General features: G+C 43.9%; 2 protein-coding genes across 3 annotated transcripts in view; one reads left to right on the top strand and one right to left on the bottom strand.

Annotated features, from left to right (window-relative positions):
* Window positions 1-8147, bottom strand: part of itga1 (integrin, alpha 1) — a 32888-nt gene extending 24741 nt beyond the window's left edge. Inside the window, exon 1 of one of the 2 annotated variants that reach the window (XM_088281024.1) lies at window positions 8024-8147. In XM_088281024.1, coding sequence (XP_088137150.1) covers window positions 8024-8120 — 97 coding nt within the window. In that variant the 5' untranslated portion in view covers window positions 8121-8147. Of the gene's footprint in view, window positions 1-3171; window positions 3380-8023 lie in introns of those variants that run through there. The other variant, XM_088281023.1, reaches the window with a different exon arrangement.
* Window positions 8148-9631: 1484 nt separating this feature from the next.
* LOC148318793 (Golgi phosphoprotein 3-like) lies at window positions 9632-16746 on the top strand. Its single transcript, XM_088281027.1, has 5 exons — window positions 9632-10096; window positions 10522-10653; window positions 12511-12625; window positions 12712-12872; window positions 13971-16746. The coding sequence occupies exons 1-5, from the start codon at window positions 9887-9889 to the stop codon at window positions 14232-14234; spliced, it is 882 nt and encodes a 293-aa protein (XP_088137153.1). The 5' UTR covers window positions 9632-9886; the 3' UTR covers window positions 14235-16746.
* Window positions 16747-17764: the final 1018 nt, after the last annotated feature.

Genomic DNA, 17764 nt, shown 5'->3' with positions numbered 1-17764 from the left:
TGCTGGGAGTGACATCCCGCGTCTGAGGTTTTGAAAATCGTGACGCAGCGATTGCAGATGCGGACATAATTCATCCGTCGACGACGCAAGTCACAAATAGTCAAACTTTTAACATGACGGTTGATTGCAGTTTAGCACGCGTGTGTTTTTCTGTCGAAAAGAAATTAAATAAAAAGGACATCATCAGTGTTTGCACCAACGATTCCAGCAACAATCAACCTAAACAAATCTTTGAGACTTTGTCGCCAACACGTGCCCCGCCATTTCCAGTTGCAATTGAAGCCAAACCACAAAGATCAAGTTTCACTTCCTCGCTCAAGCTCAAGTCAAGGCCTCTGCAAGTTGCAGCTTGGTGGTCGCCGCCATATCGCCCAATAAATGCTGTGATGTCATTTTCAGTTGCTTAAGTCGTATTCCACAAACGCGACATTCATCACAATGTCGCGTTTCGACAAACGGAGGGGAAAGAGAACATAGAAATGTTTTAGCTTGACGGTTCCTTTAAAATACGACGGCCAACTTTGACAGCAAATTCCTCATTGTTAAATTGGCATTCTCGGGACCAGAAAAGTTTGGAACGGAGCAACACGGTTCAAAACAACCATAAACACGTTTTTGATTTCGGCATACAAAAGCAACAATTGCAAAAAGGTTTACAGGCTGGTTTCCTTCGATTCGCGCCCTTTCGAACCTCGGAAAACTAAAATGAAAAAAAAAAAAGACATTGTGTCATTCAGCCATGAAAAGCGGCCGCTTAAGCTCAAGAAATGAGCACGAAAATGTGCTGAAAAGGACACACTCAAAAGTGACTTTTGTGAGGACGGCCATGAACAAGCTCGGAGTTTTGACTAAGTGGCAGCAGATGACGCCGAGCGCCTTCTCGGTGTCACGTGACCAAAAGACCGGCGACCGCGACAGCTTGTCAATTATTTGATGAGGCGAGATGCTTTTTAGCGAGCGTGCATCCTGTGAAAACACGCACTTGCGCGCCATCAAAGTAGAAGCATTTTAACGTTAATGCGATGCCCACGAATCCAGCGGCACCAAAAATGACGACAGCGAGAGACGAGTTGAGTTGGAGTGCATTTTAATTGACGAAAACAAGAAACGACGACTCCTCGGGCACGTTGATGGGACGACAGCAACGATTTTGACCGGTTCTTTTCGAAAGACAGTTTCTTCCGGAGTTTTCTTTTTCCAAGATGTCATTCGTATGAATGAATTGTGGCCACGGAAGGAGACGGCATCCGTGTGAAAAGGACAATAAAGTCGCAGGTATCCAAATTGATTTCATCAATCAATCAACTTTGAATTCACTTTCATCACATCGTCAACGGCAAAAAGTCTTTTGCGGTTGAAAAACTGGAGTTGTGTTCGGATGAGTGCTTAGGATTGTGATTCGGTTCGAAATTGCATTTTGGGTTGGATTTCGGAGTTAACTGGAGTTGGACGAATTCGACGTTCAGACGGTTTGTAAGCGAAAGGTCTCCGGGACTGCGCTGGAGTTCCGAAGAGTGGCACGGCCATGAAGGCGCAAAGATTTGAAAATCCATCTCAGTGGAGCTCCATATCGCACTTTCTTGCGCTTCTTTCTTTTGATTTGTATTTTGGATTGCAGCCTTTGCAATTTGGAAATGATATTCAAAGTTGATTTGAATTCAACGAAAGCATCCGCGAGTCCGCACGAGCTGATTGAAGCCACATGCCTCCTTCCCTTGATTCAAACCACCTGTAACCCCCTCATCTCCGCTCGGAATTTGCGCAGATTAAATGCTTGCCACTACAATAACCTCGAGGGGGGAGAATCGAGGGGGGGGGGGGCGGCTATCTGGCGTAGCATAGCACGGGGCAACTTGTAGCTTCTTATGCAGGTGAGGTCACAGCGGAGCAGTCTTGGGCGCACGCCAAAAGCTTTAAGTGCAACCAGATTCATACGAGAACAATCAGCGTGAAGGTGCGTAGACGGCACCGAGGTCACGGGGTCGAGTCAAGGGGGGGGGTGGGCAGATGTAATGGTTTGCCGCATGAGCTTCTGCACAGAACAGAGTTTTTTATTTCTTTCTTTTATGGCACCATCCAAACAAGCATCACAATCACACCCATGCAAAGAACTTCACATGTTTTGGGGAAGGTGCGAGAAAAAGAACGAGAACATGGAAAGTCTCAAGATTCAAACCCTGCTCCGCAGAACATTTCCTGACGGAAAACGTGATTTTTCATGGCGGATGACGTGCGCGGCAACGGCAAAGATTTTATTTTTCTTCCCATCGGAGTGTAAACACGCCACTGTTTTGCATTCGGGAACATAACTGGACTGGAAGTGCAGCGCCGAACCACGTTTGGAACAAATCGTCCAGATTAACTTGTCACATTTTGGTTTGGAACGGTAAATCCTCATCGCATTTGTGTTTCCACTACAGGAAGAAGAAGACATTTTTTTTCCACAAGTTTTTCATGTTGCCATTCATCGCTTGTTGAATTATTTTGCTTGGACTCGTGAGCAAAAATTTGAGCCCCAGCGTCAAGTGTTCACCAAAAAAACAAACAAAAAAATGAGCAGCTGCAGTCAGCATCCAACTCATGCCAAGATGCTCACGGCCAAGCCAACTCCAACTCCAGCTCTTGATGTCACTCACTAGGCCACGCCCCTTAAAGGCAGTCACCCAACGCACGGATACTGCCGTGTTTCTTTATTAAAAACACTTTTTTCCATTTCAATTCATTTGAAAATGAAAAATTTATAGTTGGGTCCCACTGAGTTCAATTTTTTAGGCCAGTGCAGATTTAGAATAAAAGATTAGAAAATCCAGACAGCGGCGAGCACCAATTAATGGTCGTCTTGCTTACGAGCTGCCAATGGCCATGGATTTTTTGCCCAACATACAAAATGGTGAAAGGAGCGTTTGTAAATGTTTCGAAAGACAAAATGTGAAATTCAGGAGCCGAGACCTAAATCCACTTAAAGCGAAATCTGTGAGAGAAAACTTCACGATCTGAGACATTTGAAGCACACCTGCAAAGAAGTCAAGCCTATTGGTGCTCGTTTACACTCAGGATGACAACATGGATAACATTTGACGCCACTAATATGCGGTTTAATGACCTCAGAATTGTTGGAAAAGCACGCCTGCGAGCAATTATTTTTATCAAGTGGCGTAATAATGAACTCACCGGCGAGCGCAGCTGTCGCGAGAGGACAACTTGAAGTGGGCGGCATCTTGACGCTGTCAAAAAACGGACTCTTAGTTCTTATTCCGCTGAGTTTCATGACGGAATGACCCGATCGCGTACGCCACCGCCGCCCCAAAAAGACTGAAAAAAAAGTCCAGGGTGTGATGAGCTCTAATCCATAGCGCGTCCGCCTGTACTCTGAGTGTCTGAGCACGGCAGCGGCGTGAGGAGGGAGCAAGAGGAGGGGGGGGAGTAGAGGAGGGGGGGGCAAGAGGAGGGGGGAGGGAGAAGAGGAGGGGGAGGAGGAGGGAGCAAGAGGGAGGAGCAAGAGGGATGGTCTCGCATGTGCACGACCCTACTCCGTGGGCTTGGTCTGCCGTCGGAGCAGGGGAAATTCTTACTCGCGGCAGGAAGTGAACATTTACAAGGCGACTGTGTCTGTTTCAGTGACAGCTGAGCCGGAAGCGTGTTCGCTTCAATAGCGATCCAATAACATACGCAGGGTGGCATGGAAATGTGCAGTGGAACCTCGAAGGTTCAAGAACAAACTCTTTTCCCCAGTGGAAATTATGGAAACAGAATCCTGGGAGAGACTGTGCCCATCATAAAAAAACTTTATGAACTACACTTGGAAACGTGTTTTAACAACTTGTGGAAATGAGGGAAAATTGCAAGATGTTTTTTTGTTTTTTTTTTTACAGTAAATCGAATGCAAAGGATCAAACAATTTGTGCATTATTAGTCAAATTATTTGTGCGGCATCTTCTGGTGTCAGTAGAACACTGTCCAGTAATGGAGACACAAATTTGTTTTCTACTACTATTGTGAGTGAGCAAGTTCGTAAGATGCCATAATTAGTCGTGTCTGGAGGTTGAAGAGTTTGCGCCCGTGAGACATGTTATATTTCTGTCTAAATGTGTTGCTCCACCGTTTGTGTCTTTGAGTCTTTTTTTTAACTCATTTATTTTCTTGAAGGTGTTGAGTTTTGAGATATCTATATTTTTTAATTCGCCTCTTAATTGCTTAAAAAAATGCTCATTTAGAATATCCTTCATAAAAAAAAGGATTAGCTTTAACTAACTAACTTGATTTAGTGACATTGGAAAATCCAAATTGGTTTAAGTATGAACTTTCTTTTCGACATGCCACCACTGTGTGCTTACACAAGTCCTTCCTGTCTTCAGCCTCGTCGATATTTACGCATTTCCTCTCCGCACTTGCACCCCCCACCTCGAGTGCTGTTTCAGCCTCCCCCTAGAAACAACATGTACGTTGCGTTGCGTTTCGTCCTATTCTAATGCACCCGCTCCATTTGCGGACAGGAAGAGCATTAGGAGTGGACAAGATAATGAGTCCTCTTCTGATTGAAGCGAACATGTTCTTAGAATATCCAGAAAAACAAGATCAGCCGTTACTACAAAAAATCCCGTTGAGAGCAGATTTGTTTTCATCGAGTCTGACGGCAAATCTTTACTTGCTCATTTGGGCCCAACGAGAGACATCTATCTCTGGAGAACGCGCCAGGAATTTGTAATATACACAAAAGAATAGCTGTGCCGTGTTTACGTCAATGACAGCAAAGCGCTAACTCGCTATATAAGGCGCGGGTCATCGCACGCACGGCTAAAAATGGTATGACTTGTGGATCGGTGAAGCCATTCATCCAAAAATGTTGACAAGTCAAATGCAAAACTGAAAACAAAGGCGTTTCTTCCTAGTGCCCCCGAAAATAAGTGAGGGGGGTGGGGGGTTGATTAGCTCGTACGCTTTTGACAATATTCCTGCAACATTACTAATTTATTTAGCAAATTTTGTCATCCTATTAAGACCTTTTCTTGGATTTTCATTTCTTTGACCGGAAAAAGGTAAGGGCAATTTTCCCACCAAGTGACCAATTGGACTCATCTGTCATTTATTTCAGGAAAACGTTTGTCATTCTCAGTTTGCTGTGAATTTCAGCGAATCATAAAAAAGGGAGTGAATGAGCGATGAAGGAAGTGATTTCACACTGGACCACTCCCTTGTCCGCCGGTCGCCGGATTACGCTCGACGAGCTCAACATGACGAGGCGGAATCATTTGTTTCTGTGCCACAAAAAAGGTTTCAAGTTGTTCTTTTTATTCCTTGAAAACAACACCGTCATATAGGGAAGGCTTTTCAGGAAAGTCTCAAATTTCATGTGACATGAATTGTAATATTGCTGCAGTAATATGGCTTCAAATGGGATGTCAAATAAAAAAAAGAAGTTCTCCGCACCCCCACATGACCTGCGGCACTGGCGGCTCATTGCGCCGGTGAGTGTGCGTGTGTCCGTGCGCGCGCATGTGTTTGAGCCCTCAAGCGCTCCCCTTCGGTAAAGCAGATGTTGATTGAGATCAAAACAGGTCGACACGCTCCCCTCATCGGGTTCGCTTTGACTTCCCAACCTATCGAATCACATGTTTGAGAGGTCTGAACATCGCTCGCTGCACGCTAAACTCATCTGCACAGGATGAAAGCATTTTCACAAATGAAAGCCTCCCTCAAATGGACGACCTCCTTCTTCCCCATCAGGAATCAAAACGAGAACATACCGGCAAGTACATTGACCTGAGTTCGCAGATGCTTTTGTTCACAAACAGAATTAAAAGCATGACCTGCTGAGCCCCTTGGAACTCTGTGGCTAACCCAAACAGAGGCACAATCTTGAAGGCCTGCTTGCACACTAGGAAAGAAATGCAAGTGGCCGCTAGTCGAATTTCACAAAACATAAACTGTAAAACACTGATTTATTTGATTCCCAAAATGTATGTAAAAAAAAAAAAAACTCTCACCCCTAATAGATGCCTCTCCCCATTTACAGCTATTGAATCATTACTTGTCAAATATAATTGAAAAAAATACAAGTCATATTTCAAAATATTTTTTTTAAATCATTCATTTGGAAAAATAAAGGCCTCGCCCCTTAATAAATGCTTCTCCTTATCAGTAATATAATTTATTAATATATTAATTGTAATATAAAGGTACGGATATTGAGTGGTATTTCTAAAATGCATTTTCACAAATAAAGGCCTCGCCCCCAATAGACGCAAACCTCACCAGTCGTGGAGAAAATAAACATCCGTGCCCGCTATGCACGTTTCACTTGACAAGAATTCAAAAATACAGACAAAACCATTTCATATGATTAAAAATGCATTTGTAAAAATGCAGGCCTTGGCCTTAATAAACACATCTTGTAAAGAAATGATTTTGGAACCACAACTGACTCGCCCTCGTAAAACTTTTGAAAATGAGCTGGCGTCACACTAACAAGTCCAGCTGTTACTTGACTTTGTCGAGATGCTGACTTCACTTTCTCCGTCCGCACTATCGTGACGCTACGCGCGCTCGTCCGTGCACCTGCGGACGTGAAACATGGCAACGCGTGTGCGTGTGCGTGTGCGTGTGTGTGTCGCAATCCTCAACGGCAGCACGCATGCAGGACCTGCGAGGGGAGCCATTGTTCAAGACTTCCTGCCGAGTCCGAAGGGGGGAGACCGGAGGAAGGGGAGGATCACAGGAAAAATCTTTTTAAAAGTTAAAATACTCAAGCGATCCGACTGGAATGAAAAGTGGAACATATCGCGCAAAATTGTCCGTGAATTACTTCCAGAATAACTCAACAAGCGGGACAATGATGTCATTGAGTGTGTGTGTGTGTGTGTGTGTGTGTGGGGGGGGATCCACGATCCATTGACTGATCCGCGAACTTGATACGTGACATTCAATGCTCGTATTGTCTCAGCTGCAAGTAGTAAAATGACTCGTCTCAGTCGTTTGCATCGGCTCATCGTGGTGTTTATTATTCGTGTCGCCTTGAATGGCGCGAAGGCAAAGCACTTCCCTTGATTGTGCCGCAGCTGTCGGCCCAGACTCGGTTTGGTCTGCCGAGTCGAAAAAATGTTCACCCTCGACTTGATGATACTCACGAGACGCGAGCAAATCTCGCTAGACTTTAGTTTAGCGAGATGAATCCATTTACTTTCAAAGCACTTATTAAGCGCTGGCTGAAGTTTCGTCTGTGATTTTTCACTGGCCGCTTCTTCATGCGATGCGGAATGCCGGAAAAATGGAGTACAGTTCCCAATTCTACATGGATAACATGGCACGAAACTTCAGAAAGGACATCGAGCATGATGCGAGACGACTCAACTTTCGGATGCTTTGCAAAACGTCATCAAGTCCAACACGCACTTATGTATTTGAGTTGACTTTTTTTCCATGACCTTTTTGATTGTATTTATTATGACACAATGTTGTGATTTGATATTTTTCACCCTCAAAAGGTCACCTCGCTGGCGGTTTGGCATAAATCAAATGGCACAAAACGGAACATTACGCGTTTTGTTTTGATGTTTTAACATTAATAGGATAATGGTGATTAATGCGGGAAAATGGTCAGAGGTCGAGTTGGACCGTTGAACTTTTCCAGTATTGAATCCATGCGGGGTACGTAAGCTGCGTCGCACAGTTTCCATTTCACCCATGCAGAAAACCTGCACATGTCAACTTTTATTCCGCCACTGCGATATGGAGGCTTTTTGTATTTTATTGTTATTGCAACAAGCTGCGTAAAATTAGAGGCGTGGTTTGGACCCAACATACGATCCTGACTCTGCTTTATCTCAACATTTGCTTTTTGAATATCATCCGCCATGAAACATAATTACATCCCCACTCTCCAGCTGCACACACTGGTTTGAGCTATTTAGAGATTCTCTAATTCACTTACAGTGAAGAAACTGTGAGCAAAGCTCTCTCGTTCTTTCTCCTTAGAGTGTTGTTTTAAAAGAACGATTGCGTGTGTGTGTGTGTGTGTGTGTCTTACACAGAAAGAGGGCACCAAGGGTCAAGCCTTTTGCCCACTCCTGAGACAGGAAATGGCTCCAATATGCACGGCCTCTGTGAAAGCTCCGGGGAGCCATTGCAAGCTCCTCGTCCACACCAGATCTCCATCACCATCGGGGGAGCGCAGATGACCTAAGTGAAAAATACAGATGTTGTGCTCGGCCCATTTGAAACCATAGATGCCTTGCTGGGCTTCACTTGGATATCATGTTTAATTCAAGGTGGCAGCAAAGACATAAGAAGAGTGTGTGTGTATTTTTTTAACCTTTATGTAACTAACTAAAATTTTCATTAGAGTAAGAATTACATTAGAAAGATGTGCAGAAAAATATAGATCATGGAGCCAATTGGAGCCAGATTCTACTATTTATGTTTACTTGAGCGCGAGCAATGCCTTTTGGAGAAGTGGAGGGAATATGGAACAACGGAGACAGTAACAATGTCTGTGGACAAAATTGAAGGAGCTGCAGGAATTTCTGGAAAGTAGCATGTGACAACAATCTCCCACCTTCTACATGTCTTGCTATGGGCTTGGGGGGAAGATGGAAGCTGACCTATTTGTCCACAAGAGACTTGGTTGGACTCCAAATGTGAAGTGGAGGACATTTTTGTGAAGGTTACTTCCTGCGTCATTCTCAGCGGTGGAGCGCTGCCAATGAATGAACTAACCGATGACGAGTGACACCTCATCATAACATAGACAACAGATGTACGTCACGGTGAGTCAGAAAAGCATAAAAATATGAAACAACAATAACAACATAAAAATTATTTGAAGTAAAGATAGAAAAATGAACGCCCCATCAGATGCAAAGAATAGCGGAACAGAAATTATTTCACAGAAGCAGACTGCCACCATGTGCTCAAAAGAGGTTGATACAAGCTATTTTTTGAGGTTACTCCACCAGAGGGGCGAGATATCAGGAAAACGAATATGAACCGTAATCTGGGTAATAAACGAATGTTGGTTAAAAAGGGACACGTTTCCAACATTGCATGTAAATCATTTGAAAAACTGACCATAATCAGGGAAATATTTTCAGGCGAGGAAAAAATATTTATTATAATATATTATATATATATATTAAAATATATTTTATGTATTGTATATTAAAATAAATAAATGAAATATTCCTTCTTCGCCTACCCCTAAATTCCAAATCGAGCTAGTTCACATTAGGACTGAAGAAAATGAATTTGAATCAATGTAGCAAAATGCAATTCTCAGATCAATTAGTGGGGAAAACTGCAGCATTTTGGTTGATCAGTATGCATTATTTTTATTTATTCATTTATTTATTTATTTATATAGTGCCTGGCTGTGAAATCATATAAATGCATTGCCTTACCACAAATTGATATAGAATTAGTTCTGAAATCAGAAGTAAGCAATACATTTGTATTCAATTATAGTTCAAATAAGGGTTTGGTAAGAAAAAAATGACAAATTTCAGGTCAAAGTGTTTAGCAAGTTAATACCTCCTAAATTGAAGAAGAGATGATGGATGGATACATAAACTGTCTTTCAATTTCGTTTGGTAGCATTTACGACGACCCTAAAGGCAACAATGGTGCGTTCACGTTCCGTTCTTGCCAGCATTCGACAACGTCACCCACCGCCCTCTCCACCATGTTGGATGCATCAGGAAGTGGGAGAGTGGGCTGAGTGAGTCGAAGAAGCTCCAATCTGAAGTCTGAGAACCAACGTACCTACTCCGGCCGTCTCCATTCGTCCCTCGCACACATTCCGCCACTAGTCCCATTTGGCGTACATGCTGGGCGGCCTCACGCTCGCTCGAGGCAGCCACTTTTCCCCGAATTGGACCGTTTCACAGCGCCAGACATGGCTTCTCTGACGCAGAGAACCTCGGGCCTCGTCCAGCGGCGGACCGAGGCTACCCGAAGCGCCGCCGTTGACAAGGAGAGGGAGCCTGATACGGAGGAGGAGGACGCGCGTCGCGGCGAGGAGGACGAGGACGACAAGGGGGACTCGAAAGAGACCCGACTCACGCTCATGGAGGAGGTCCTGCTCCTGGGCCTCAAGGACCGAGAGGTGAGCGTCTTCTTTTCTTTTTTTTTTGGTCGAATCGGTCAACTAGCTTGTCGGTTAGCTCCCGAGCTAACGGGACGTTAGCGAATGTCAACAAAGCTAACTTTAGCATTTTCTTCGTTGCTTTTCCTCTCAACGGCATCTCGTTCCAGCTTGGCTTGCTTCAAACCTTCCCATTATAAACAAAATGCGACGTCGGTGTTTTCTGTTTGTCTTAACGCATTCATTATTTGCTTACATTGATACTTTTCTTGACAACTTGTCACTGGTTACGTGACTTTCTCTCGCTCAACCAACACGTCAGCGAGCAGACAAACAAGCGCTCCTTTTAGCTTTTTTTTTCGCCCCGCACACTTTTTCAATTCCCCAAATTCAGCCCCTACCTACCGGCACTCATCCTTCATCATCTTCCTCCAACCCTTCCTCAGGGCTACACGTCCTTCTGGAACGACTGCATTTCCTCCGGCCTCCGCGGGTGTATGCTTGTCGAGCTGGCTCTCCGGGGGAGGCTCCAGCTGGAGGCCTGTGGCATGAGGAGGAAAAGTCTGCTCTCCAGAAAGGTGAGGGCACACGAGCAACAGACAGTATTTGAATACCTTAAGACATCACCAACCTGTGTTGAACAACAAAGAGCAGTGTTTAGCAAACTGGAGGTCCATGAGTTGTAGCTTGAGTGTCTGCAAAAATATCATTCACCTTAAAGTATATTTGGTCAAGTAAATTTGTGTTAGGAATGGACAATTAAAGGGGCTTTGTCATCCAAAATCAATCTTCTGTTTGATGCTTTTAGCCGTGTTAAAATGCTACCTCCTTAGCAAAAACACCCCCAAAAGGTGTTTGACGACATTCACCCATCTCTGAGCATTCCTACCTACTCTCTGAGGAGCAGCTTCGCCCAATCCAAGAAAAAATTGGTTCCTCACTCTTATAGGTCTAAGATGGAGTGAGCCACCTTCGTACTTCCCCTGCAGCCGAAACACACGGCCACTTTCTCCGCGCAGCCAAGCACGACAAGCGTATCTGAGAAAGAGGTGCTATGAGCGGCCACTTTGGCTCCCCAGCTGGAGCTCCGCTGCTCTGAGATTTTTTCAAAGTCCGTCTCGGTATCCTCGCCTGCTCATGCGTGTCTGATGACGTTGCACTCAGAGCGGCCTCCCCGGCTGGATCGACGCTCCGTTGAATATTTTTGCCCCGAGTCCAACGCCGGGCGGGATGCCGGACAAGCCGGGAAGGAGGCGCTACGATTCGCCGCTCCGGCCGAGGCAACGGCTGCCCTCCCGACAGACAATCCAGCGGATGTTTGTCTGTGATCGTCATTTCTCAGAGAACTTAAAACTGGCACAATTGCCACAATCAAACTTGAAGAAACCAGAGCTGAAAGTAACTCAAAGCACTCGCTAAATTATGACATCATAATATGAGCATTAATGCATTCACTTTAACTTTTTTTGTCAAGCTCGATATGTCAAACGTATTTTGTTGTATGAAAAAGATTAACTTGCTTGTTACACACATTCCATTGTTACTATTTCGAGTTTCATGGGCAGTGCAAGGCGGAGTTTGAATAAGCCAGGTGTCTTTCTTCCAGGTCGGAAAAATGGCCCTGAAAGTAACTCATATTGCAAAAGAAATTAGATTGCCATTGTGCCAAGGGTAATATGCCGTCTAGAAATAGACCGATAGTTTTTTTGTTTTTTTTTCACAGCCGATACCGATTAGTTGTCGTCAGGGAGGTGGCTATTTGGAACCCATATTCATTTTCAGCTCAAAGGAAAACTTTAACTTGTTTATCAAACACATTTTCATATTTTGTATTCTATCATTTTACATTTTAGACAAAATACATCTTTGTTGTAAAATTCTAACAAAGTTCAGGAAGCTCCCAGGGTCATTGGCATGTCTTAAAAAGTTCAATTAAAGCTTAAACAATAGCTCCCTGAAGTTTTCCACAGAAATTAAAGTTCTCTAAAATTTCAAAATAGCAGAAATGTTCAAATTTCACTTATCTTTGTTTTGATTTCAAACTGCCGCCAGGATCCTTTTGTATCTGTTCAAATGATTATTTTTCTCCAAATGATTTGGATTTCTGGGGACCTAAATATGAACTGAACAAAAAGCCGCCACATTTTTGCACACACATCGGGCCTGGTGAAAAAAAGAAAAACGACACGCTTCAAAAGTAAAAAGTTCAAAATGTCGATTTAAGTCTGGGCTTCCTTGAAGCTGTTGTGGTGGCCTTCAAGTGGCCGTAGCGTGTGACGGTTTATCGATGATCGCCTGTCACGCATGAGAGCTTTTGTGTGTTCGCGAGGCATGACCGCAAACAGGCCCAGTTGTTCCTGCACACCCAGGATGTGAGCGACCTTGTTCAAATATGCCAGTCGACAATTTCCTTTTTTTTTTCTTTGTTTGCCAAGGTGATCTGCAAGTCTGACGCGCCAACCGGAGACGTGCTTCTGGATGAGGCCTTGAAGCACATTAAGGAGACGCAGCCTCCCGAGACGGTGCAGAGTTGGATAGAGCTGCTGAGCGGTGAGGCAGAGGACTCGCCCAAAAAATGGACCAAAATGTGACTTTTGTGCTTGTTGACGCTAACTTTTATCGCGTGTTCCTCTCAGGAGAGACCTGGAGTCCCTTTAAGCTGCACTACCAGCTAAGGAACGTCCGGGAACGACTGGCCAAAAACCTGGTTGAGAAAGGCGTCCTCACCACAGAGAAACAGAACTTCCTGCTTTTCGACATGACCACTCATCCGCTCACCAATAGTACCATCAAACAGGTACGAAGAAAATTGAAAAGTGTACTTTAGAAATGAACCTGGTAAAACTTGAATTTTGTTCAATTTAAGAATGCAATTATTTGTAATATATTTTGGGAAATGTAGTCGCGCCAGTCAGAAAATGCATATACTTCAATGGTACTGAACTATACATCCAATTTTCCGGGGGACTGTATTTCATAAAAACAGTGGCGCTCAGAGTCGCACTCTCTTCTTTGTGGCAGATGCTGCATGCTAAAGAATTTGGCAGTCACGCAGCAAAAGGATTTGCTAACCTCGAAAAGAAACCAAACCAAATGGAAGAAGATGACAAAGTCGTTAGGGCAAGTCATTTGTGACGGGTCGTTCATTTTCTGCAGCCGCTAGTTTAGCACGCGGCGTCCACCACAACAAGGAGTTAGCATTCACAACAGCAAAAGGCGCAATAATGTCGGGATGCCACACCCGATTGTAGTTTAAGGTGATCCATTTGAAACGAAAAAAAGACAAACTTTTGCGGAAGTTTAAAATCAAAACAGAACTCGTTCGATGTCGTCAACACAATTCGGGAACAAAGATTTTGGGTGGCAATCTCGGCTCTCATTTTAATGTCCGTTGCTCACGCCAAAGTAAAATAATGAATTGTACGTTTAATGGTTGCTGATAACTTGTTGGAGCAGTTTTGGTTGAGTAATACAGTGTGGCAATGGCACCGTTATGGCAACTGATGACGCCGCGCTTGGTGCGCCCATCTCAACAATGCATTGCGCATTGCGCAGGTGTGTAGGAACGCCGATCGGATGCCGTTTTCAAACGCACAAGGCACGTACTGAGAGAAAGAAAGATGGACAAGAGAATAGAGTCGATGGCCGTGTTCATTTCTCCGACTGAAATGACTACGATTGAGATGAACGCTTGACTGTTCGACGCAATTAATACAATAATCCTCATTTTCCATCGAATCACAAACGACCACTTCAACCCATGGTGAGTGCGCGTTAAAAATGTTCATCGCTAGCATATTGTTGAAACTCGCCAAAACACTCCTCCTGACAGTTCTTTCCAATAAGTGCCATGGAGCTCGGAAAGCCTTCTAAATTGACTTTCTCTTGTGGCCAGCGGCTAGTGAAGAAGGTCCAAGACTCGGTTCTGGAGAAATGGGTGAACGACCCTCACCGCATGGACAAGCGCGTGCTGTCTCTGATCCTACTGGCGCACTCGTCGGACGTGCTGGAGAACGCCTTTGCGCCGCTCCAGGACGAGCAGTATGACCTGGGCATGAAGAGGGTGCACGCGCTCTTGGAGTTAGAGCCCGAGAAAGAGAGTGCCAAGACCGGCGCCAATGAACTCATGTGGGCCGTGGTGGCCGCTTTCACCAAATGAGGAGGAAAAATATGTTTTTTTTGTTTCAAATTTTTTCCCTTTTTTTTTTTTTCTTTTTAAGTTGAGCGATGCAGTTGGACCCGGATTTATTTCTGAAGGACTTCAAAGGAGACTTTGAAGAGACAATCTAATTGAAGTCGGGGGGAGCCATTTTGTGCGGTCCATGTTGTTAGTATCCCAGTGCAATCCCCATTGGTGGTGGGCTTCACCTGGTTCAGGGTAGGGTTAAATCGGGAACGGAACGAACACTACAGCTGTCGTCAAGGTGACTATGAAGGAAGCGTCGAGTTGCTGCGCCCATGCGGAACATTCAGCCAATCACAAGGTGGACGACGACGGAAAGCCGTTTGAACATCATGATGACAAGCTCAAAGTCCATGTCCGAGTACGCTCTTTTTCCCCACAAGCGAGTACGACATCATGCGGAGTCTTTGGTCAAAAGTAGTGCTTTGCTGTCATCGTGTGGAACCTAAAGGCACTTGTAAAGCTTTTTTGGGTGCCGTGCGTGTGACAAATGGTTTGAAACACGACAGCATTGCGCGCCTGTATTACATTTCAATAAACAACGTTGGCAAATTAATCGGACTGCTGCTCCTGAGGCAGAAGTACAAGTGGGGATTTTGATTGTACTAGTAGGGTGCAGGATGTTCTAAATATTTGGGCCAGATCGTGTTCCGACTGCAACCAACTTGTTTACGAATCCAGTTTAATTGGCAACTACTTAATTGGTAAAACAGTCTCCCAATTTGTGTGCACTTTTTACCGGTGTCGTGAATTGTCCTACTATTGAGGGGAAACGAGCATACTAGCGCATGGACCTTGGACCTCAAATTAATGCTCCAACAGCTTTCCACAGAAGACCTTCTTTAGTACGATGCCGCTTCCTGCTATACTTATAATTATTATTGTTTTTGTTTTTTTATTTGATTCTCCTTTCTTCCCTCTCGGCATCTTGATGAGATACACAATTGGGCGTCCACCTCGGGTTCTTCATCTAGTAGTTTGCCATTTATCAAGTGTTTTTGCACAGCTTCGTAGCTTGTCCGGGAAGGTGGGGGCTTCGGGCCCCTCGGTTATATACAAAAAAAAACTGAAATATTTTATATGCAGGTCCTGATGACAAGTGAGTCATTCCACAATTTGGAGGGTGTCAGGCAAACGTCTTGCTTTTTAAAAAATATATATTATGATCATTATTATTTAATGTCTTTCTGACATGTTTGTCCAAGCAGATACGAGCACGTGTGCCTCGCTGTGACATTTTAGTTGAGTTGAGATCCGTCGTTTTCGCACGTGCTAACCGCTACAATGCCATGAAACGGAACCTCCAAAGTCCACTCTGGCAACTTCTTTTCCCGTCCTCATACGTTCAAAATGATATCAAGCGACAACATACAGGTCTTCACGGGAGAGCATATAGTGAAAATGATATAATTGAGGCATGTTTTAAATGTCAAGCGAAAAAAAACAAAAATCTGAAAATTCGTTTTTCGGCAAATAGTTCAGCACAGGTCTTAAAAAATGCTTACCGGTGAAGTGGTGAATGGAGAGTAGGCACGGGAACACAAACTCAAACACATGTTTACTACAATAGTTTATTGAGATGAATGTGTATTGTAAAACCCAAAACGCATGCGGTGGCTAATGTCGCTCGCCTTCGTCTTGACTCGAGCGCCGTCGAGCAGAAGGACTCAAAATGCGCGGCACCAGTTGCAGGAGATCCAAATCAAAGGATTTGTTGAGGGGGGGAAATGCTGCCCTCGCCAAGAGTGAAAACAGTACAAATCTGGCAAAGTAAAAGCAAAACGTTTGACATGGCTATTGGCGATCACAAGACAAAAGTACCTCTTGTTGTGTTTTTGTTTTTTGGACTTGGAATGCGAACATGCTAACTGTCACACGTTTCTAAACAACCGCCAACGTCCTGACAAATGGAACAAAACAACCAAGTGCATTTGGGGCTAGCGCGAGATCCTAGCATAGCTAGTTTACATAATTGAAATCTGAGACGCAAATAAAACGAACTGGACTTGGCATATTTTCATACATTTATTTGACTTTGGAGGTTCCGCTGTACTATTTTCTTTTTTAGTTGTTTTTTTTTTTTCTTCATAATCACGTGTCATCTCTACAAACAGGCCCAACAAAGTTAAAGATCAACATAAGGGACCTCATTTTTTTTTGTATCCGTTATGGTGCAAGGCAGACAAAAAAAAAGTTAGAAGAGGATTTTCATCTGTTTGGTGCCATTTATGTTCTTCCATTCCCGCACAGTACCACCCAAAGGTGAAAGAAGGCAGGAAGGGCTGTTTGCATGCAACAGGCAGATGTAGCTCCAGAAGAAGATGGCGTCGTCCTCTGTGTAATAAATCGAATGATTATTAGTCGTTTTATGTGTACAAGATGATGGAATTGTACAAAAAAAAAGGGATCTCTCCTATTCTCTCTCTCTGTATGCTTTTGTATTACCACCGGAAAATAAAGTAAAGGATTCTTTAAGTGCCTGAATTTAGGTCATGTCGCTCTGGTGCTTTCTTTGATAAAAATGAGATCGTGTTCTGTCGCTATTCCGCAGTTCAGTTATTGCAGCTTCAGCTTATCGCGGGTTTGTGACCAAAAGTACGAGTGCGGTTTCACCGGGTTAGTTCTTTTTTTTTCTTCTTCTAAGTTGCAACAATCAAAAATGTTGGAAGGAAAATGTATTTTATAAAACTGAGAGCATTATCACAAGAGCTTGTCGTCCACAACGTTCCTGTGCTCTAATCGTGGGTTCATTGAGAAATGTGCTCAGTGCGCGCCGTCTCAGACCGTTGGGAAACTCGCAACGTTCACATGTGCCGTCCAGTTCTACAAAGTGCTCTACTTACTTGCTTCTTCTGAAGAAGGAAGTCCTGGCAAGTTAGTTTCTGTCTCTACAACACCCAAAAACAAAAAAACCAAGGTACCAAGTGGAGACGGAGCACAATTCTGAACGCCACCTATAATCAGTAGATCGGCATTTTAAAAGCTTCCATTTATTAAGTGGTGAAAAGCTCCCGAATTGCAGTCCTCAAGGTCCTTATCCTACATGTTTCAGATGTCATCCTCTTCCTACACACCTCATTTAAATGATTGGGATGGTTATCGGGCTTCTGCAGATCTTATCAATTGTGTTGGGGGAGGGAAACGTCTAGAATGTGCAGGCGAGGACCTTTTGAGGACCAGAGGCCTCTTTCATGGAATTTAACCCATCACTCGATCATGGACCGTATCACTCATGAAAAGTGAGGGAACACTGAACTTTGAAGAAAAAAAAAAAAAAGCCTATGCAGCACAGTTTGCGTATTAATTCCATAGCGTTGATTTCCGTCAGATGGTCTACCGTGTCATCGTGCACTCTTTATCCTTAGTAACAATTTTCAAATAGTATTGTGACCTTGGGAACATTAGCACACAAATTAACTTTATTCACTACTTGTTTTTGTTAGTAACAACTTGTTACGCACCAGAGGTAGCAAAATGCCAAAATTGCCCGACTAATATTTTTGGAG

This window comes from Idiotropiscis lumnitzeri, chromosome 18, assembly GCF_059441095.1.
Source record: "Idiotropiscis lumnitzeri isolate Australia: NSW breed Sydney's pygmy pipehorse chromosome 18, RoL_Ilum_1.0, whole genome shotgun sequence".
Lineage (NCBI taxonomy): Eukaryota > Metazoa > Chordata > Actinopteri > Syngnathiformes > Syngnathidae > Idiotropiscis > Idiotropiscis lumnitzeri.
This window is presented reverse-complemented; position numbering and strand designations above follow the sequence as displayed.